Here is a 22,181-nt window from a genome sequence, read left to right on the forward strand (position 1 = left end):
GTTCTGCTCCCACTGCTGCAATGGGATCGAAATGGAGGCAGCTTAGGGACCACATGTAGCCCCTCCTCCCTGCTCCCCTCTTTCATATCCCTAATTGGATTTAGGCTGGAGGTGTTTCTTTCCCTCTTTCTGCCCCAAAGAGGCAAATTCATCAGTGATAGCCATAAACACTTCATGTTAGATGAACACCTCAGTGACCAGGACTACCTTAAATGGATGTTGCAGGTAAACACTTAATATTTGTGAAGTCAAAGTCTTCCTGTCCTCTTTTTCTTATTCTTTAAATCCCTGGCCTGTATGATGAGTATCTCTAGAATAACTTCACTTTTAAATTGCATCTCCTTCTGTTACATTACCAATGACTGGTAAATGTTGTGCCCAAGTTCTGAAGCAACAGGCTCTTTTAAATTACTTTTTCACTACAAGGGATACTTGGAGGTGCTAATGTGTTCACAGGTGCATTTGACTGGTAACTCTGTCTAAAGTGGTAAATCAGAGCTGTGTTTCAACCCTGGAGGTCAGGCTACCTAGATGCCAGAAGATAGGCCCAGGAGCAGAAGAGAAAACTAATTTGGCTGCAAGATGGACAGAAGTGTGCCATTCATCACTTACTACAACAGAATCATCACCAGTTAGATCAATGACTTCAGGCTCAGCAGATTCGCCTGTGAGATCTATGATTTCGTCAACAGCTGAAAAAAAGAAATGGGCTGTCACTGTGGAACAGGCTGAGGTAGATTCAGTTGTGCCTTGGGTCTCTTCTCTTCAGGAATGTGGCCAAAATTTCACTCAAGCTTTGCCCTCCACAGTCCACAGGGACCATTACCAGCCCTGTTTTTTCACAGGTGGCAGCGCAAGAGGAACAGCAGCTGAACTCCTCACACAGTTCTGTTGGATAACAATATCTTGTGGGAGGTACACACCAACAGATGATTCATCTAACATAGGGTAATGTTTATCAGACAGAAAAAAAACCCAAAACAAAACCCAAAGCAAAACCAGAATCATAGAGGGTATCCTAATTTTACAGCACCATGCTGTACATGTTCCCCTGAGGGATGTGGCACAGCTAGCTTTTCCTTATCTTCTTCCAGCTTGAGAGATTTCATACTTAGTTTGCCACCCTCTGTAGTGGCAGCTGTTGCACCTGCCAGCTCATCGGAGTTCATTCAGATATCTGAGCAGCACTTGAGGACCTTTGCTACACAGCTCATCTCCCTCATTTTAGTGGAAATTCTCTCTCATTCTCTTTCAAATGAGAGCATGGAATCTCTCTCATTTTAGTGGAAAATGTATCACAAACCCAAATAGTTGTGAGAAGGCTTGTTATTTAGAGATGCCGTACTAGGCACTTCCTAAAATCCCATGTTTCCCTTCCTTCCCAGTAAAGGGCCTAGAAACTGGCAAAAGCATATGTTCAGTTGTGTGCCAAACCTCTAGAAGCAGTTTCTGTTCTTACCAAGATCAAAAGAAAGCACACGACTTTCTTCGAGGTCTATTGGCTCTGCTGCTGAACCTTCACCTGCACTAGAAGCCAGCAGCCTGCTTCGTTTCGAAGCTTGTCCGGAATTAACGGCTCCTCCACGGCGCTTTCGCCGATTCTAAGAGAGAACAAAGCCTTAGCATTTTGTGTGGGAGTAATATTAATGGGGCCCTCATTTTTACAACACCGGTGAAAGTATACGAGGATACAGAAAACAACTCCACAAAGGCTGGAATACACATTGAATGGTGCTCTGGTTCATTCCTACCTGAGCCCACTGCATCAAGGAAAAGACATCACCCCAATCTCTTACCAGTTGCCTCACCAAGAAAAAGCCTATCCCAGTGGCTTGCAAATAAGAAGACTAGTTCACAGTTCTATCAGGTTGTTGCTCACACTGTAAGCATTTCTGAGCTATTGCTAGCACCCCGAGAGATTCAAAATCTTCAGTATCCCAGAACATGAAGTTACGTTAAGTTTTAACAGGCTTGTCTTCCCGTGCACTTGCTAAAAACTCTTGAAATCCTTTCTAGAAGTACCCCAGCAAATATGTTTCAGAAATCAGATTTGCATTGAGTAGTAAAGTACTTACTGTGCTCATGGTGTTTTGTGATCTAAAACCACTGGAAAAGTCAGTGGGACAAACACCGAAAAAGGAATTTCAGGGAAGTTACAGCAATCGATCCCTTATATTCCTTAGGTAGAACAATCTACAAAGTCCTGATTTCTAGGAATCAGAGAACGATGTTCTTCCAAATCTATCAGAAAAGAAGAGAGGAGATTACCTATCTGGAATGCCTGTTCTCTTAAATACCCACACATACTCTAAGATTCCCTTTCACGAGTCACAAGTTTCTGCCCAAAGCCAGAGGGGAAATCTACACGTCTGGTACTTGAGTCCCAGACACCTGCAGCTGGACCTGAAGCCCAGAACAGCCCCACAGCATCAGAAACATTTTCAAAGATCATCTACACTCACCTGTACAGTTACTTGAGAATTTTTCTTGAAAATTATCAGCAAATCGCCTTCTGTTCCCACCGGGGACAGAGAAGACAGAGGCTCTGCACCTGCTTCCCAGCAGAGTATCCGCCAACTGCCAACTGTCGATGGAGTGTTGGGCTCCTGACCCCTCTGTGCAGGAGCCCGCTTGGCAACCGTTTGGTAACATTCCATGGTCCGGTAGCTGGTGTCCTCTTTGCACCCTCGTGGAGGCCCAGAATGCTTTGGTTTGGAAGGGACCTTAAAGATCATCTGGTTGTAACTCCCCTACCAAGGATAGGGACACCATCCACTAAATCAGGGTGATCAGGGCCCCATCTAGCCTGGCCTGGAATAGTGCCTTCCAGGGATGGGGCATCCACAGCTTCTCTGGGCAGCCTGTTCCAGTGTCTCGACACCCTCACAGCTCTTCCTAACATCTAATCTAAATCGTCCCTCTTCTGGTTTTAAACCGTTCCCCCTTTTCCTCTCACTCACTGCCCATGTGAAGAAATCGCTCTCTGCCTTTGCTATAGGCCCCTTCGGCCACTGGAGGGCCGCAGTGAGGCCTCCCCCGGAGCCCGTTCCTCTCCAGGCTGGACATCCCCGGCTCTCCCAGCCTGGCTCCATAGGAGAGGTGCTCCGGCCCTCTGAGCATCTTTGTGCCCGCTGCTTCCTTGCCCCTTCGTGCCGCCCCGGCGGGCACATCCTGCTTGTGCCGGGTCAGAGCCGGGCGCAGCCTCCGGGCGAGGCCTCACGAGGGCAGAGCAGAGAGACACATCCACCCCCCTCCGCCTCCAGCCCGAGTAACGCTGCAGCCTTTCGGTGGCTAAAGGAACCCCACCAAAACCTCCCCTCCCCCGTGAGAAAATTAAACCCTTTCTTAACCTTCTTCCTCCATGTTTATTACTCTGTTGTTGAAAAGACTCGTTTTAATTTTAACCCTAATTAAAAGCAATTAAAATGACACCAAACTTCCCTCTTCCCGCCGCCCCCCCAAACTGGTGAAAATCTAACAGTTTAGATCCTTATTTCAAGTCTCTAAAGTCTTGAAGTTTTCAGGTGTTCAACTGTTCCTCTGCTGAATATTTCACAACAGGGTTAGGAGGAGGTTTGCTCTCCTTCTGGGGACAGCACCTCCCCCCCGCAAGGCCCTGCTCTGCTATGAAAGGTGACACAGGAAAAAAAGTGAAATTAAAATTCCATTTTCCTTCCAGCCAGTCTACCACTGGACCTGCATTCAAAGGGGTTGGCTGGAGCTCTTGAGAGTGGCAGCAACCCTGTCTCAGCCCTGCTGGATGCGAGATGCTCCTCAGCTTCCTATCCCATGGGCACTCTCGGGTGTGGGGAGGATGGTGGCAATTTATCCAACACTGCGGATAGCATAAGGATATTTTCAGATCGTGCTCTATGTGAGGAGGTTCATTTCTTACAAAAATTTCTCTGTTATTACAACTGTTGCTTTTAGGTCAAAATGTTGAGAGTTTAAGGATGGTTGGGGATGACTCCCCCATTTTTCTCAGTCCTGTGTCCGGGAATTGAAGGAAACTCATTTCAGTCATCATATTCACATCCTTCATTCCTCATATTTGTTGCTGGTTTGAGGTACTTAATTATTCATATATTAAATATATATTTGGAATTGCTCTAGCATCTTAACATTTGTATATCAAACATTAAATCTCCTTTAGGATTTTTTTTTATCTAAGCCTCTGCCCTTTGGATCCAAGATTTTTGGAAAGCAAGAGTGTTTAAACTGGATTTACTGGAGTATGAAACATTAAGGCAGGGACCCTGTCCACTCACGCTCCAGGTGCAGCTGAGGTTGGCTGAGTGGAACCAGCACCACTTGTATTTCAGGGTGGGACTGGATGGCTTTTAGCAGGAATGTGTTATTAGGGGTAAGGGAGGAGAGAGCACTGAGGAAAAGGAGGGGTAGCTTTTAATAAGTTGAACATTTGAAGGCTATCAGGCTTGATCTTCCTCAATGCTGCTAATGATCACAGCAGAGGGCGCTGAAAAAATGTTTATTGTAAGACCTAACACTTTTTAACTGAAGCCACTATTGAAAATACTCATCACTCAGTGGTGGAAGGGAGGGAAATCTCTTGTCCCTTCTCTGTGCATCGCACAAAAACTGAAAAGGCTACATACCTGTTCTATCTCCTTCCATGTGGACCAGCTTTAATGCAGGGCGTAAGACCTCTGAAATACCCCTTGCCTTTCCATTTCATGAAGGAAGAAGTTTACATCTATTAACTTCCAAAAATAAAAGGTTAATTATAGCCAACAGTGTAAACTAAGCCCAGATTGAGCTGGCTTCTATATTAATCACCCCGGAAAAACAGCATTGGGATTTTCGCTGATGGCTATGGTTTGCCACCATTTTTTGTCAGGAGAAAGCAACTTATAAGTGAGAAATGCATGGTTCACTGGCCAGAGGTTTTCAGCTCTGTACTCTCCCAAATCAGGGGTACCCTGGAGATCAGAGCAAGAGTCATAAAATAATTTAAGAAGGATGAATGTAGTATAAGATGTCATATACAGACATAGCCTGCTACAGAGTGATCACTGATGAAAAGAAAATGTACAATGACATGAGAAAACCCACTTGCCACCCCAGCTGGGTTGGTACTGCTTCTCACTCTTTGAGTCACTAATAACAAAAATGATTTTGAGCTGTGGATAGACAAACAACTGGACTCTACAAGGCAGCAGAGGTCCAGCAACTAGCTCGGTCCTTCATCCCCATGACCACGGCTGTGTTTGCCCACAAGGGCCTGCCCGTGGGCAAGTTGGTTTTGCTGCTAGGGGGACTCAAGTGAAAGAGGGCTACTGGGTTATTGATGAGAGGGAGTGTGACACTTGGCTCCCCACACAGCTCAGCACAGGAATAGGATTGCACTCCCCAAAGCAACCCTGCATAGCAGTCCTTCTAAATCCACCATAAGGATGCAGGGAAATAGACAAAGATTACCAAAAGAAGCCGCAAAAAGATGATAATATTGACTTATAATAATTTTTACTAGTCCCACTGAGAATTGCATTGCAATTCATGTGTCAAATTGTGCCTTTGCTTGACTATAGCAATGGTTGTGACTTCAGAATACATTTCCCAGTCTCTTCACGGGGAAGTGCTGGTGGGTGGTCTATTAGAGTAATACATATTGAGACAGTTTAAATTAGGTAAAAACATTTTTGAAGCAGTAAAACATTTTGAGTAAAAACATTTTAAGTAAAAACATTTTGAGGCAGTAGTGAGTGGCTTGTTCTGCAGAAGAAAAACTCAGGTAGGTTTCTTATTGCTGGGACTGATTTGCACCCTTCTCAATGGCACTAAGTGCTTCTCTTGGCAAAGGATGGAGGCTCTGGAGCATCTTCCATCCTCCAAAAATCTGGATGTGCTCAGGGCCCCTCCAGTTGCCCAGATTTGGCTGTCAGCTTAGCAGGAAGGCTGAGCACTGGGAAGAGGGGTTTGCTGAGGTCTGAGTGGTATTTCAGTCCATCTCAGTCCCTGCTCCTTGGCACAGGATGATGGCACTGAGTAACTACAGGAGGTGAGGGGAAAAATCATTATTCTTCTATAGCCATGTTCCTCTTCTTTTGAGAGGTACTGCTTTCAGCTGCTCTGCCAGGCAGTCTGCTTTTGCCCTCTTCTGAAAAAACATGGTGTTATAAGGGGGACTTGTGTCTCTCCAGGCTGCCCCCTCTGTCCCTGCACAGCCACAAAAGTATCTGTGCACTGAACAGAGTTATTGGTGATGGGCACCACTTGGCCTGCTCTGCACAGTCAGTGTCGAGCTCTGTACCTAAAAACATACAGTTCAAAACTCCTTTTTAAGCTCAGTGCTAAAGGTTGGTGCCCAATACCCTGTTTGCGGTACCCAGCTTCTAAACCTGTAAAAGATGCCATTTGGACTGATGCTTGCCCCTTCAAATGGTTCCTCAAAGCTCATAATTGTTTTTTAGACTTCTTTTAAGAAGCATTTTAGCAGTTCTTTGCAACGTCGTTGGCCTGAAGCAGTAGCATGATAGTGAAATTGGGCAGGAGGAGATCACAACCCTGGAAGAGGTAAGAAGGCTTCCTCCAGGGGTTTAATACCCAAAGGCTGAGTTCAGCGGGTTTCCTCAATGACGATGCTGCTTCAAGATACATCACTGGAAAACCTGTGCATCTGTGTGTGCTTTGGGCAAAGGACCCGACCTGAGCCTTGCCCAGCTGGCCTGCTGTGGCAATCCCCAAGCAGGGGTCACAGATCGCCTGGCTCACTTGACTCATGGGGGACCTGATGCCTTTTTCATCCAGCACCTGCTTTTTCTAGTACTGCTGCATGTGCTGGCACATGTGCAAAACCAGCTTTAACAGAAATCCACTTTTGCAAAATCTGAGGGGTTTTCACTGCCCCAGGCGCTGAAGAAAACCCTCAGCACCTCATGTGTGAGGGCTTTTAGGCTCCAGAAAGCAGAGATAGCACACAATAATGGATGTTTCTTCTCTAAGCATGACATTTAAGTGAATAAACAACTACATATACTCACCTGGCCACATCCCCACAATTAGCATTTTTAAGAGTAGCTGGGATTTTTGAGGACAATATCTTTTTTGCTCTGTACCCACAGAAAATACTTATCACTCTTCACTCCCCACTTTGATCCAATACTCCAGGAAAACCTTTTCCCTGGGAAACTCACAGTTTTTCTGTTCAGTGGCCACTTGTGCTATTTGGCAGGTGAGTTTGGAAGAGCAGAGCCAGGCACCTTGGTGGTGGTGAGGAGAGGGTCCAGGATGAGCATGCCAAAATGCTGTGTGCCGCCGGGTGTAGAGCCAGAAATTCAGGCACAGAAATTCCAGGTGCTTTAACAGTAACTGTGCGAGGAGGTAATGCTGGTTTATAACTGTATGCCATTTATACCTGAACTAGCCTGTTTTATACCTGACCTTGCCATTCAGGCAGGTCTCCCTGGGAGCTCAGGGAAGCAATGGGGCAAGAGGGCAGCAATGCCCATCAGGCAGAGCTGGGCATCATTCAACAGGCACAAAACATTCCCACCAAAAGGCTTTTTATTCCACTAGATGGTGCCCAGTCCTTGCTTAGGGATATTGCTTAATCGTGTGGACAAGGATGCAGTCGGGACTGATGATGGAGGTGACTGGGCACTACGCCGGGGTCCCCATGGGGCTGCAAACCCACCAGTTCCAGCCCTGCCAGTGGTAAGACCCCAAAACCACCCTCTTCATATGCCAGGCAATCCTGCTGAGCCTGAGTTTCCCGGAACATTGCCATAGCCCATCAGATTGCGGGTGTGATGTGCTGTGGCAATTCCGGGAGTGAGTCACCCAGCCCAGTTTATCAGCAGCCCTGTGAGCCAGATGGGCCAGTACAGAGGGTCCCTGAGCCTTTGGAGGTCTTCTGGATGCTGCCCTGAACCTGGGAAGCTTCAGGCAAACCCCTGCCACAGACTGCCTCGGTCTCCATGTCCCTGCAGCACTACCACCAGGCTACCTGGGCTGGCTCCCCTGGAGGCACCAGGGCCTGGTGCCCTGGTGGGGGCAGAGTGGGCACATGCAATTTTTGATCCTTTCTGCTGGAGACCATGAGCTGTAGCAAAACAGAGCCCCAAGAGCTGATGCTAACTGACAGCACCAGTGAGATACACAGTGTTATCCTGGTCCTGATGGTTCCAGCATCAAGCAACTGTGCATGATCCCTGAGACCCAAGTGGCTCAGAGAAGCTGTGGATGCTCCATTCCTGTAAGCATTCAAGGCCAGATGGAGCCCTGAGCAACCTGATCTAGTGGTGGCATCCCTGCCTATGGCAGGGGAGTTAGAACCAGATGATCTTTAAGGTCCCTTCTAACCTAAACTATTCTGTTATTCTACGGCCCAAAACAGGATCTGCCACTTCCCTGTGCGCAGTTGTGCAGAGGGCAGGGGAGCAGGCACTCTGTGGGTACCTCACTTGCATCGTGGCTGCTCCCACTCCCTCCCGGCATGGGCACAGTGCTGGTGGGGAGTCCCCTCAGCACGTGCTGAGGCAGCACCTCTCCCTCTCGAGGCTCAGCACCAGTCCCACTGTGCCACTCACTCCAGCGCGCTGCCGAACATGCCTGTTTTAGCAGCTTCTTGGACAGAAAAAGCAACCTGCAATTGCATAAACAGTGATTAACTTCAGGCACCACCGACAGCATGGCTCCAGCGTGTCGAAGCCCAGCCTGGCTTGCGTGCGGGGGCCAGCGGTGGGAATGGCGGCAGGAATGGCGGCACCACGGCCAGAGTGTTACGCTGCTGCCGGAAGGACGGTGTGGCCAACAAATGGTCAGCGTTCCAGAGGGCTCAATGGGGATTTCTCACTGCAGGAGATGGACGAGCCCAGGGGGGTGATGCTCTTGTGGGGCTCCCCAGCAAGCCCTAACTGCCCAGAGAGGCAAGTGGCCCTGGGCAGGATCCGGTGGGGTTTGATACCCCAAGGGAGGGATGTGTAGGGCTTGTTGGCCAGATTGCAGTCCCAAAGGTGATGGCTGGGCCAGGGATGTGCTGTGGCCAGAAATCTCCTTATGCCCAGGGACCAGCCCCACCTCCAGCATTTTTCTTGTGGCAGAGTAGCTGCCTGAAGTCCCGCTGCAAAGACCAGAGTTAGCAGATCCTCAGGTACAGAAATGCCTTTATTTCTCCAGTAGGCTGGAAGTGAAACCGCGAGGACAGAGGCTTTTTCTCAATGTTTCTTTACTTGCTTCACATCAGTGCACAAACAGGGCTACCCTATGCCGTGTAGCATGACTGCTGTTACATAGCTGTCTAGCACAGCAAACCCATGCATCCCTGCTGCAGCACCACATGCAGCCTCCCTCAAATTAACAGATTACATGAACAGTGATTTTTGGCTCCTGAGCTGTGAAGCACCACTTGCCCCCCGGCAACGTGCCCCTCACCCAGGCAAGAGCAGAGGCCACAGTGGGGATGCCAAGGGAGGGAACACAACATGTGGGACCCCCCAGCTCCACCGCTGGAGCTCGCCGGTGTGAATACTGGCAGCCTCTCAGAGAGATCCCTGGATCCAGCGGCCATAGGGGTGCCCTGGGGATCCCCACCCTGAGGGCCGAAGTCCTGTTTGTCCACTGTCACTATGGGTGTCCTGCTCCCCCTCGGAGGACTGGCTGCTGTCAGCACCCCCAAGGCCGGTGTAGGGGCCGTGGGGGCCACCCTCTGCCCTGCCGAGGGTGTAAAAAGCCCGCTCGCGGACGTGAAGCTCATCGGCGCGCTTCAGCTGGTCCACCTGTCTGCTGTGGCCCAGCGCTGCGAACGTCCCCGGTGCCCCAGTCCCCAGCTTTCTGCCGTGGTGCCCGGGGAGGCGGCCACCCCCAGCTCCCGACACTGCTGCCCCAGTCTCACCACCTCGCCCCCTCTCCCGGCCCTTGCCTGCTGCCATGCTGCCCACGTCTTGCCGTGCCTGCGGAGTGGGGCTGCCCCCTGCTTTGGTGGCATGCGACCTGCCCCCAGCATCCCCACCACGGCTGCCAGCCTTTGTCTGGGCCCTGCTCGATGTCTGGCTGCTGGCTTTCCCGCTTGGGGATGGTGGTTTGTCTGTCCTGTGTGTCTTGTCCAGTCCTGCTCCCCCTGGCCAGACCCTCACCCCTGCCCCAGGCTGTCCCTCCCCACGGGGCTTTGGGGTGGCTGGTCTCACTTCCTGACTCCCTCCTTTCCCCACCACAGTGCTCCTGCCTGCCTCACGGCTGCTGGCTGTCACTGAGGAGGTGGTACAGTCCCCCTCACTCACCCCAGGGGAGGCCGTGGTAGTGGCCAGGTGGACACTGGCTCCTTCAGCTGGGACAGTGGCCACATGGATGCTGGCTCTTTCAGTTGGGACAGTGGCAGTGGCCTCCTCATCACGCTCCTGTTGGGGGGTTGTGGTAGCCAGATGATCTGGCTTCCCCTTGAACGTCTGCCCCTCACCTCTCACCTCATCATCATCTTTCCCACGGATGCTGGTAACTGTGGGGACAGTGACGACACCACCAGTGACTCTCCAGGGGACAGGGGTCACCAGTCCTTCCCCATAGCCACCAATGGTGGTGGCACCTTCCTCATCCTCTCCTGTGGGATGTGCATCCCTGGGTCTGCTGGTGACGCTGTCCCCATGGCTTGGGGTGGCTGTGGTGGCCAGTCCTTCAGGTTGCCTGCGAGCAGGGGTGCTGTCATCATCACCACCGTCAGGTGCTGCCGTGACACCCAGCCTGGGGAGGGGCCTGCTGGTTCCCGCAGTGGCAATTCTGTCATTCTCACTGTCCACAGTGGCACCGGCCTGGGTGGTTTCTTGTTCCCCCACATGGATATTGGCCCTCCCAATGAAGATGTTGACCTCATCATCCTTGCCTGGAGAGACTTGGGTGAAGCTGGTGGTCCTCGCTGTGCTGCCCAGGTTCCCACGGGTGATGGTGACACTGCCCGAGTCGGGGATGTAAGTGTATTCATCCACACCTGTGGCATCAACTTGGACGTCCTCTGTCTTCTCAGTGACAGAGGCAAGAGCAGCACCTCCCATTCCTGTGCCTCGCATGACACTCTCCTGCCCTTGGCCAGAGACAGTGGACTCACCACTGCCCTCATCCCCTGCCCCTCCAGTGACAGGGGCCCTCTCCCTCCCATCTGTCATCGCTCCCTCTGCAGGAACCACTCTGGGGGCACCAACATCCTTGTCCTCACTCCTGCTACGTGACCTGTTCCCCACCACAATCTCACTGGGCTGTTCACCCTGAGGGATAATGGGAACATCACCATCAACTTCAACCACCAAATCCAGATCACCGCTGCCCTCTGAGCTGGACGGGGTGGGACCTGCAACGCCGACACCACCGCGTGCTCGCGTGCCAGTGCCAGGGCGAGGACTGGGAGCATCCCTGCCAGCGCCTGGGGTGCTGCCGTTTTCAGGCCTGAGGACAATCACATTCTCTATTGCTTCAGTGCTGCTATTGTCACTGTGCTCCGGGGTCGTCCTGGCCTCTGGCAGCTCCCGCTTGGCATTGTCCTCATCCAGCCGGTGGCTGGGGATGATGCTCTGGCGGTCAGCCTCTTCTTTCTGTGCAGTACACACAAGGGAGAGGTCAGGGCCAGCCCTGGTGACAGACAGCTGCTTGGGGCCCCACAGCCAAGCCAGGGTCCTACCGTGCCACCTGGGCACCTCCTCACCTTTATCTGCGTCTGGTTCCTCCGCGTTGAGAACGAGTAGACATATTTGAAAACGTAGAAGCCATGCTTTGCATTGCAGCCTTTCAGAAGTATCTAGTGGGGAAGAAAATAACCAAACGTCACAGTTTTCTTATGAAATGGATTGGCAGATCTTCCCTTGCTGTGTGTGGCATTGAAGCAGCGTCCCAACAGTACCCACTGAGACCCCAGGACAGGCAGGAGCTCTCACCACCTCATGGCCACCAGCATAGGCAGAGATCTGAGCAGGATGCATGTTCTCATATCCTGGGCTCTGGCAGTTTTGTTTTCCCTTGGGCTCATTTTCTGCCTGTGCTTGCTTTCAGGAGCTATGAGTTTGGATTTTTTTGCAAGGTGGCTTAAAGCTTGAATAAACAACCTTGTTGATGGTCCCATCAGACATGAGTTAAGGGACTGATGGCAGTCAAGCTACTGGAAGGATGGCAACTGGTTTCCAATAAGGAAAGCCAGGCATTTTCTTCCATACTACTCATTTGAATTGTGATACTGATACACCAAAACACTTTGAAAAAACCCTGTAGCAATTGGGCCTGAGACTTTTACACCCTCACCTGTGGGTACACCAAGCATTTGTGTTCTGGGGCTGGGTAGGGGGAGAGGAGCCCCATAGGGAGGAAGCCCTTCCCTCACCTGAGCACGTCACACCTTTCCCCACCCCTGCTCTTGGTAAGAGCTGTTCAGATGCAAAGGCACTGCTGGTCTCTTTCTCCATGGATCGCTGGGGCTACCCTCCAAAAGCACCTCTGGTGCAGGGCACCCCATGGGGTCTGGATGAGGCAGGGAGGTACATACCCGGTGCTGTCCCACACAGTTCCCAGAAGCTCTCCCAGACAGCGGGGGTGGCACCTGTGGGCAGCAAAACACAGGCAAGAGCTGAGGCATCAAACACTGCCCCAGCATCCAGGTGGCTCCCAATGCCCACTGCTGACCACCCACCCTGCCCAGCATGATAGACATGCCACAGTGTTCAGGGAAGGGTGGGAGAACTGTATTGATAAGCCAAAAATTCCCAGGCACTACTTGGGGTGCTGGCTTAAAGGTAGCAATAATAGGAAAGGTCTAAACCCCATTTCCAGGGTCTGAAAAGTATTGCAAATTCTGCTACAGCATGATTAGTAGCATTAGTAGTATTGCACACTACTTTTCATAGGGTATTCTTGGTCTGCAAATACCCTTTTCTGTAAGTCTGCTGCAGAGTATTTTATTGCAGAGCAGTTTTGATACACGGCACCACTGCTCACACCACGGTGCTCCAACTCACTGCTGGCATCTATGATGGGAGCCTGGAGCTCATTAGCTGGTGGTGTTTCCCAGTGTTTACTTGCCAACTGAGCAGCAACCTCTGTGCTCTCAAAGCCAGGTTTCTGTACATGCTTGCAGGCTTACAGCTCTCCCTGATTATCCTGTCATCTTTTGGAACGTTGGCCATCCCTGCATCCCTCAGGTTTGGGGCACTTGGTGATGGGAGCATCCTGTGAGTCCCACCAAGCCATTTCAGGTCTTCCCTACATGCCAGAGGGGGAGACATGCCCATGGAGGGGAGTTCCCTTTGATCTCAGCAAAATTAGTCACTGAAACATCCCAAGTCCAGCTGAAAGGGGTAGAAACATGCCCCAGAGTGTTAAATAATCCCAGGTTATTCCATTGTTTGTGAACAGTATCAAAGACTGGATTACAGCCCTGATTAAGTAGCAGAGTATTAACTTCTGTACCCCTATCTGAAAAGCAAATCTGCACTGATTTATTGCCTTCCCCTGTGCTGCCCTACTACAGACCTGGTTGTGCAAGGTTGCCCTGGGGGCTAAAAGACACACAGCTGGGGTCCAGCCCTCAGAGAAGATGTGATTTCCCTCCTCCTTACCTGCCAAAAAAGCAAGCCTTTTCTAGGAGCAGACTTTCACTCTAGCTGTGTATTTAGTATGTTGAGCAACAATTGTGCAGGACAAAAATGGCTGCTGTTTTATTTATCTTAGTTTGCCCTTTGTTTTAGTTATATCAGTCAAATTTTCACATTAGGAGACCTGGAAAGTAACTGCAGGTGCCCCTCTGACCCCTGTTACCCATATGGGTAAGATAAGCATCCTTTCTGCACCTCAGTTTTGTGGCTCCACTCAGGCTACTTCCAAACCAAAAGCACCTGGCAGATCCCAAATCCACACAAATCAAGGCAAAGAGCTATAGCCACCCAGACTGGCTCTTGCACAATGCCCTGATTGCTAAGCTGAAGGGATGTGCTCAGCCACATCAATGCTAATACACATTTTTCCTGCTGGTTCACCTCTGCGGTAGCACCTCAGTCCCCTCCCCAAGAACCAGAGGTGTTACATGCAAGTACAACTCATGTTTTCCTGATGCTGAAAGCATGCTGGGTTGCACTGGATTCAGCAGCATCCTGGCAATCCAGGGAGAGCCATACTTACAGGTGTTGAGAGGGCTGTGCTGAGCAGGCACAGGCACAGGCAGACCAGGGCTGTTTTCATCTTGGGCTGCTCCTGGGGGCACAAAGCGAAGCAACACTGGAGTTTGTCTTCCTAGGACTTGTGGTCCCCAATGATCCCAGGTAGCAGCAATCTAAAAGCTCCTGATATCCCAAAGCCCTCGTGGCAGCAAGGTTTTCCAGCAAACCCTGCTTTCCCCAGCTTTGTGGTGGCCTCTGACATCACCCTGCCCCTCTACATTCCTTGCAGCAAAGGTGATGCTCTCGCCATGTGCAGAGGGCAGAGCCAGCAGCACCAAGTGGGTGCTCTGATATCAGGTACTTCCTAACTCCCTCTGTCAAAGCAGCTTGGGTGGGTATTTGCAATAAATGATCCCCAAAGCCACTGCAGGCTAAGCTGTTCAGTCATAAGTCTGAATTAAGAAACTTGCAGGCTCTTTTCAAGAACCCTGATAAATGGCAGGAAGCAATAGCTCTGTTGGCCAGTAATTCTCATTTCACCCAACCAGCCTGGCTTGGGCTCGCAGGTCCATCCTGGACTCTATATTCAGCCATACAAGCATTGCTACAGGAAACACCAGAAGGAAATTCATGCACAAGGATCAGCAGTACAAAGCAGTGTAGGCTCAAGAGATATGCACAGCCGAGGATTGGGATGTTCCCATCCCCACCGTGGCTTACCTGGAGTGAAAGCAGGAGAAGCCCTGTTCAGTGATAGCAGAGGTGAAGGGCTAGGGAGAGACAGGGCAGGAAGCTAGGTAAGAAGATTACCTTTCCCTGTCGGAGGCAGATCCCAGCGGCAGACCATGGAGTTTATGCCCACTTTGCTGAAATTTAAAGTTGGCCCCAGGTGCGCAGAGCCAATCAGCTCCTACCCAGGGACATTTGTCAGCACTGGCAGCACCCGCAGATAACCAGGGGGAGTAATTTCCAGCTAAAAATGTGTTTGTGGTGAAAGACAGCTATCAAATGTTCCACCTGGCTGGATAAACAGAAAGCACAGTTTATAAATATCTGTTCTGAAGGCGAAATTGCTCGATCATTAGCGTAGATCTTAGTGTGGCACACAGCCAGCTTGGTTATTGATAAGAGGGTGTGCAGTGGGTCTTGGCATGCTCACTGTGACCGACATGGGAAAGCCAGCAGGGCTGCAGAAAGGGAAGGGCAATATCCTGAGCCAGGCCTGGTCCTGGGCATGACTGTACATCGCAGGGCAGCATTGACCAAGCCAAGAGCTACCACCACGCCATAGCTTCTGACACTTGTTTTTGGGTTTCAACCTCAATACCTCTGAGCTAAACCTGTGCAAGTACAAAATAGCAGAGTGGCAAAAAATGAAAAAAAAGGTGTTTTTCCATGCACTTCTTGCACAGGTCCCTTCGAGCCCACCTTTGCTATGGAAAGGTGCTACAAAGATGTGCATGATGTACATACCCTTTCTTCTCCCCACCTCAAGTTTTGGTGGCATTGTTTGCCAAGAAGGGTTCCCCCTGCTGCAGCCAGCCTGGCTCAGCTGCTCAATGTGGTGATGGTGACAGCAGCTCTCATCCCACTCTGCCCCAGCCCAAACCCTGGGAGCTTGCACGACTGCTGGATTAACACTAGAAACGTTTAAACCATCAGCATCCAGCCCCAGGCAGGAGCAAATCTCAGAGCCAGCTTGAAACTTGCCCTTGCCCTGGGAGCTGCAGCCAGACGCTGCCCCACAGGTACCAGAGCAGCCAGCCCGTGTGCCTTGGCTCAGGGCGGAGAGCTTTTGCCAGGTGCCTGAGGGGCTGACGCACACAGGACTGGGCTACGCGCCCTGTGGGAGTGGGACCCGGCCCCTGGCAGCGCCAGGGCCCTTTGTCCATGCTGGTTTCCTGACGTCTTTGGGCACCCCCTGGGGATGTGGATGATGGAGCTCTCGTGTCCCTCCCACCAGCCGTGAGGGCATGCAGGGCTCCCCAGTGCCACTGTAGGGATTTGGCCCCAGAGGTGCCCACCCTGCAGGCGGCACCTCCTGCCTCCCCAGCATCTGCAGCCTGGCTTTGGCACAGAGAGGCAGTTTTGTACAATGCCCAGCAGTTTGCTGCTCTGAAACTGGACTCATTTCACAGTCAGACCTACACTGGGAGCTGAACACAGGTTTCCTTTCTAGGAGTGCAAGAGCAGCATGGTACCTGCTGTAAACCTGCCATCATTATTCCCAAATGGTGGCACCTGTCTGGAACCCAGGCAAAGTCATTCTATCCCTATCTGTAGCGCTGATCCCTAGCTACACAGGGACATGCTCCTGTTGGGAAGTAACTGTGAGCAGGGATCCTGGGGACTGCAAGCCAGGTATGCCCATCCCTGATGCAGGAGGCAAGTGCATGCATTGCTGTCACTAGGACAGCCCTACCTTGCCATGGGGATGAGACTGTGTGACAGGGACATTTTGGGCTGCAGTACTGGTGTTTAACGCACACATCCAAGGTGCCCAGCCTTTTACCTGTGTGCCTGGCACAGGGACGCAGAAGCAAAGCCCTCATTGCAGGGGCATACATCTACAGCTAGTGATGCACAGAAAGAGAAATCAGTGTCTTTACCTCTATTAACATTGCCTACTGTGTGGCCAGGCCATGGGAGGCATGCCACCGAGGAATGGAGGATGTGGTAAAGTTATCACTGGAAATTCATGTCAACTCTACATAAAACATGGCTGTAAACCCAAAACAGTGATGCTAAAAAGGATCCTTTCATTTTTCAGAGAGGACTCTATGGAGGCTTTCCAAGTTAGCCTTTCGTTCCTCCCTCCTTTCATGTGCATCTGAGCTGGAATAAAAAGATTCAACCCTAAGCAGCACGAGCACCTGTAACCTGTCAGCCCACCAAGCACTATGCTGCCCCACTGATCCCAGCAAATTTGGCAGCAAACCTTTCATCACCAACAAGCTCAGTTCGGTTGCTTTATTTCATTTCACTTTGCAAGATACAAAAAAAAAAAAACAAAGCCTGAGATGGAGCCAGTGTGCATGGCAAGCTGCCTGGTGTCCCCTCTGGCGTGCAGTGGCTGCAGTGAGCCTTCGGATGCACCTTCCTGAGTGGCATGGGGCAGGTGGGGGGGCAGCACCAAGGATGCCCCCCCAACTCGCTCACTGGCTGTAGTAGTAATCCTGGCCATACACGTCGTAGCCGTGCCCTTTGTAGTAGCCGTACTCGTCCTCGTAGGCCCGGTAGCTGTCCCCACGGGCGTACTCGTCCTGCTCCTCATACCCACCCGCGGTGGTGCCCTCGTCCCCCCGGCTGTGGTCCCTGGCCGTCACATCGTAATCCCACAGCTCCCCAACTGTGGTGGCATCTGTGGTGGCGTCTGTGGGTCCCCCATCTCCCACAGTGGTCGCTTGGGTCAGTCCCTCTTCATCGGTGGTGCTGGCGATGGTGGTGGCTTCAGTTTCCTCCTCTTCCTCCTCCTCTTCCTCCTCCTCTTCTTCTTCTTCCTCCTCCTCCTCTTCCTCCTCTTCCTCAGCTGCACCAGTGCCCTCCTCAGCCACTGCAGTGCCATTGCCATGAGGTCCATCAGCCCCCTCAGTGGTGTTGGTGCTTGTGCCATTGATGCCATTCTCATTCTCATCTACTTCTTCTTCCTCCTCTTCCTCCTCCTCATTCTCGTCACTGTCTTCATTTTCAGAGTCTTCCCCCTTGCTGGCAGTTCCATGTCTAACCCCCTTCAGGGTCCCTTGGCAGTCCTTGCCCTGGCAGGGGAAGACAGCACAGCATTACTTGGGTCTCAGGAGGCTGCAGCTCCATGTGACAAGGGGCAGGCATGGGCACAGCTGAGCAGCCCCCCCACACCTTGCATGGCAGGACTGTCTTTTTGGGGTACTCCTTCCAACCCCAACTTAATACCCAGAGCTTGGTCCAGCCATGGGTGTCTTGCACAGCAGCCCCCCAAGGCAGAAAGGGGGTGGAGGGCACCCATAGGTGCAAGCAAACATGCAGTGAACACACCCCTCCCTCTGGGTGCTCCCCTCCAGCTCCCCAAACCACACCTGCTGGGGAGATGCGGTGTCTCCTCTCAGCCCACCTTGGCAGTCCCCAGGGGCTGCTCCAGCAGGATGGCCAGCTACCTTGGTGCCAGCATGAAACAGCTCCTGCAAGGACAGGGAGAGGACAGGGCAGGGGGTCAGCAGCAGGAGTGGAACACAGCCCTCCCAGCAGCGAGGGGGGCACGCAGCATCCCCACACAGCATTTGGGCATTGCTCCGAGTTTCCTGCTTTCCCACGGGTCTTGTTCCAGACTGAAATGGAGAAGCTGCAGCAGGGCAGCCAGAGCTGTGCAATTAAGTGGTGGTGGCTGGAGTCGGGTGTTCCCATTCTGGCTACACATTTTGCTTTACAAAGCATCTAAAGGTTTTCTTTTGAAGTCATCTCTCCCAGTTTCCAGTAAACAAAGAAAGCCACAGGCACACTACACATGGACACACTGCACGTCATATGAGATGGTTAGTGAGAGCGTGATGGCCCAAAGCCAGGCATGAGCCCAAACCCCACCAGCAATCAGCCATCGAGCACTGCTTGGCCCCCAAGACCAGAGTGGGGTTCCCAGCAGTGTGCATGGCAGTGTGCTCTGCTAAAAAAGGCAATGTATATCCAAAATGCAAGCAGAGCCTGGAGCAACCACTCGTGGGGCAGCTCACCCAGTGCCCAGCCTGGGAGGAGGAGCACGTTGCCACCAGCAAATGAACCCAGCCGTGGCAGGGAGACACGAGGTCAGTGTCATCCCTGCCCTGGGCAATCCCTGCTGCTCACATGCCAAGAACAAGGACACTTACCCTGGCATTTTGGGCAAACTCAGACCTTAAAATACGTGTGCACGTGATGCCAGAGAAAATCCAGGCTGTTTTCCTCTCCAATGGGAGAGCCATCGAATTGCACAGTGCATCCAGCTGTGCCGATGGGAGCGATGCTCCCCATCTAGTAGCTGATATAATTGGTCTTTACATACCTGTAACTGACCTTGGGGCCTTTCAGCACAATTTCTCTTGCTTACCAGCCCCTGTCAGTATTCCTGCATGGGAACAGCCACTGCTCTGGTTCCTTGGAAAGGAAAGGGGCAGCCCCAAACAGCAGCTACATTCCTGCAAAACTTCTAATTTCTTCCTGAGGATGCCCAGTCCCAATACTGAAAGTTATCCTTAGAGTTTGCACTGGTAGGGAAGAGAAACAGGCAAAAAGGGGCAAATTGCAGGGAGGTGCTGGTGCTGGCAGAGGTGTCTGGGGGACAGGGGCCACCCCATACTGTACCCCAGCCCCAAAAAGGCCTCCAAAGGGGGTTTTAGTACCAGAGTCCCAGACTTTCATTAAATTATATATATAAAAAAGAAGAAAATAATAAAAGATGTGATTAGACCTGACACACAGGTTTCCAGGCATACCAGATCCTTCTTTCAAAGCACCCATGTGCTGGAGACCACTGGATTATTTTTGAACATTTGCAGCTCAGTGAGGCACAAGAGACCTTTGTAATCCCTTGCATTTAATGTTGAACCTGGGTGAGTCTAACAAATGCAGAGGTGCCCAAGCTCATATTGATCCAGCAGACAGGAGAAGCATTACCATCCGGATTGATACAAATGGGCATTTCCCAATTTTCATCAGTTTGTGTCCCTCCCTCCACACACATAAGAGCGGAGCATAACTGTGTTTTCCATAGCAATCTTGTCAGCACTGTGGGGGCAGCACACCCTGAAAGAGGATGGTAAGAGCAGTTCCTAACAGCGCTTTCTTCCTTGCATGAGCCTCCCTGCTTCTGCCTTTTGGCCTGTCTTGCTCCTTTCTGAGCCACTGAAAATGGAAACCCAGAGCATTTGTCTCAGGGTTGTTTGGTGCATCCCCCCTACAGGAATAAAAAGGAAAGAAAAAAGGAAAAAAATCCACAAAAAATAATAAAATAAGCCCCAGAGTAGAAAATCCAGTTGCATCCAGAGTGCAAGGCTGTGGGCGGTCAGCAGCCACAAACGCTGATGAGCAGAGACTACAAAACCAAAGAAAGTTCCCAATTTCCCGTATTTGTTTTGCAAGCTGTTGGTTTGCCATACTCACCCCCCCTTCCTCCTCCTCCTCCGAGCCATCCCCCTCTTCCTCAGATGAGTCACTGCCCTAAGAAGAGGGAAAACCAAGTGGTAGGCGAGTGGGTGGGTTTCTGCTGGCATCACAGTGCGAGGCTCTGTGCCCAGCCCCGCAGGCCAGGGGCAAAGAGGGCACAGACCGTGCCTCCCAATCTCATTTGGACCAACATCCCTGCATTTGGTGAAGCATCGGCAACCCCTCTGAAGCACCCACCTGGTACCGTCGCTGCGGGGGATACACATAGATGTATCTGTACAGGTAATGCCGGTGTCTGTTCTTGAACACCTACCGGGAGAAGAAGGGGGTAAATCCCATCAGTCTGGGGGCTTGGGTACAGGAGCGACCGCAACATGCTCTTCCTCAAGACCAGCACCATGTGGGACTGGGCGCGCAGGGTGGGGAGAGACCCTACCGCGTTTTCTTCCGAGTCATCCAGCTTGGCTCGCCGCAGCCAGCTCTTGACCTGGGGGAAAGGGTGGGTTGGCACAAGCCCCACACCAGCCCTGGCAAGGATGGGGTGTCCCCCCCTGCCTGGCACTCACCGAGAAGGCACACGCCATCCCCACCAGGCAGACAAAGACCAGGACTGTCCTCATGGCTGCTTTCTCTAGGAACAGTGAAACATATTGAGCGCTTGCTTTTCAGCTACCCCAAACTATTCATGTGCCTGTGTCCACATGGATGAGCAGGGAGAAGAAAGGCTGACCTCCAGCCATCTCTTGATGGGTCTCCCAACCCCTCCCCAGACCCAAATCCTTCCTTTTTTTTTTTTTCTCTCCATGAATACATAATTTTTCAAGAAGCCACAAAATAGCAGAAAAGTGAGTTTCACCACGTAGTAGATGCACTGCTTTCCCTGAGCAGGACTACTCACTCCTGCTTTCCCATTGCCTTTGAGGGAGGGGAGAAAGCCAAGCCCCACCAGAGACGTGACAGGAGCAACTGGGAGCACTGCCCACTGTGGCCGCCCTCCCACAGCCCTGAGGTCTGCTTGGGCTCTGCCCAGGGAGCAGTGCTGCTGGGAATTACACCACAGAGAGTTTAACCTCTCTGAGGAAAAATAAATGAGCAAACAAAGAAATTAATATAGTTCCCTTCTACAGTCTGCCATTGACGAAAATAGCAGTGGCAAGACACCAAGGCAAGGAGCCCCCTGTAGGCATATCTGAGAGGGGGCTTGGCTCTGGGCAGGTCTGAGCTGCACACCCTAAGCACCAAATCCCAACCTGCCCTCCCCCATCAAGGAGCAAGAGCACATCCAACCCTTCCTGCAGCGTCCCAGCCTTGCCCCAGGGAGGGATGCTCCCGGCATCCCCCCAAACTCAGTAAGGCCCACTAACCTTCCTTTTTCCTACCCTTCCTCTATCTAAACCCACCATCAGCTGTGCTTGGGGGGAGTTGTTATTAAATTCAACTGTACTTTAAGTTTCCTCATCTTTGTTTAAGTCAGGCTTGAAAACAAGTGGCCACAAGCTTCCCTGACCACGCAGCAAGGCTCTGGATACTCATCCCCTCCACCCAAGGGCTTCATGAAACCACAGACCCAGAAAAGGACAAAAAGCAGCATCCAGCCCTGACAGCGAGCTGAGCCCCCCCATCCTCCCACAAAAAGCAGACAGCAGCACACAAAAAGACTGGAAAAAGTTGCAGGAAGCTTACCCTGCCACAGCACCGACAGCTCCCCACAGAGTCAGCTGGCACAGATTTCCTCCTGCTGCTGCCCTGCTGGGATATAAGGTCTGGTTTTGCCCCCCCAAGCCAAGTCACCGCCCTGCCCGGAGTGACGCCAGCCCGCCGCCGTGCACAAGAAAACCCCAAAAACTTCAGAGCTGGCAGATTTGGTGCACAAACATAGCGCCCCGTGCCGCTGCCAAACCTGGGGAGGTTTGCATTGCACTGCCTAATTGAGGGTCTGGCCTCAGAGGAATGGCCATGAGGCCGAGGGTATAATAACACTCTTGGCTT

The 22,181-nt window shown here is 51.7% G+C and overlaps 2 protein-coding genes and 1 long non-coding RNA gene across 3 annotated transcripts; all 3 read right to left on the reverse strand.

The window, feature by feature from the left end:
• LOC113951592 lies at window positions 1-5,207 on the reverse strand. The gene is made up of 6 exons (XR_003529205.1): window positions 3,896-5,207; window positions 2,463-3,624; window positions 2,076-2,241; window positions 1,460-1,601; window positions 613-692; window positions 1-15 (listed from the first exon to the last, which is right to left on the reverse strand). It is a non-coding gene; the product is annotated as an uncharacterized LOC113951592 (long non-coding RNA).
• A 4,293-nt stretch (window positions 5,208-9,500) lies between these two features.
• On the reverse strand, window positions 9,501-14,237 carry MEPE (matrix extracellular phosphoglycoprotein). The gene is made up of 4 exons (XM_027652699.1): window positions 14,107-14,237; window positions 12,479-12,532; window positions 11,648-11,740; window positions 9,501-11,537 (listed from the first exon to the last, which is right to left on the reverse strand). The coding sequence occupies exons 1-4, from the start codon at window positions 14,164-14,166 to the stop codon at window positions 9,501-9,503; spliced, it is 2,244 nt and encodes a 747-aa protein (XP_027508500.1). The 5' UTR covers window positions 14,167-14,237.
• Window positions 14,238-17,040: 2,803 nt separating this feature from the next.
• Window positions 17,041-21,913, reverse strand: IBSP (integrin binding sialoprotein). The gene is made up of 7 exons (XM_027652701.1): window positions 21,876-21,913; window positions 20,759-20,823; window positions 20,629-20,679; window positions 20,430-20,501; window positions 20,190-20,246; window positions 18,137-18,238; window positions 17,041-17,839 (listed from the first exon to the last, which is right to left on the reverse strand). The coding sequence occupies exons 2-7, from the start codon at window positions 20,810-20,812 to the stop codon at window positions 17,240-17,242; spliced, it is 936 nt and encodes a 311-aa protein (XP_027508502.1). The 5' UTR covers window positions 20,813-20,823; window positions 21,876-21,913; the 3' UTR covers window positions 17,041-17,239.
• Window positions 21,914-22,181: the final 268 nt, after the last annotated feature.

Source organism: Corapipo altera, unplaced genomic scaffold, assembly GCF_003945725.1.
Source record: "Corapipo altera isolate COAL_440 unplaced genomic scaffold, ASM394572v1 69, whole genome shotgun sequence".
Lineage (NCBI taxonomy): Eukaryota > Metazoa > Chordata > Aves > Passeriformes > Pipridae > Corapipo > Corapipo altera.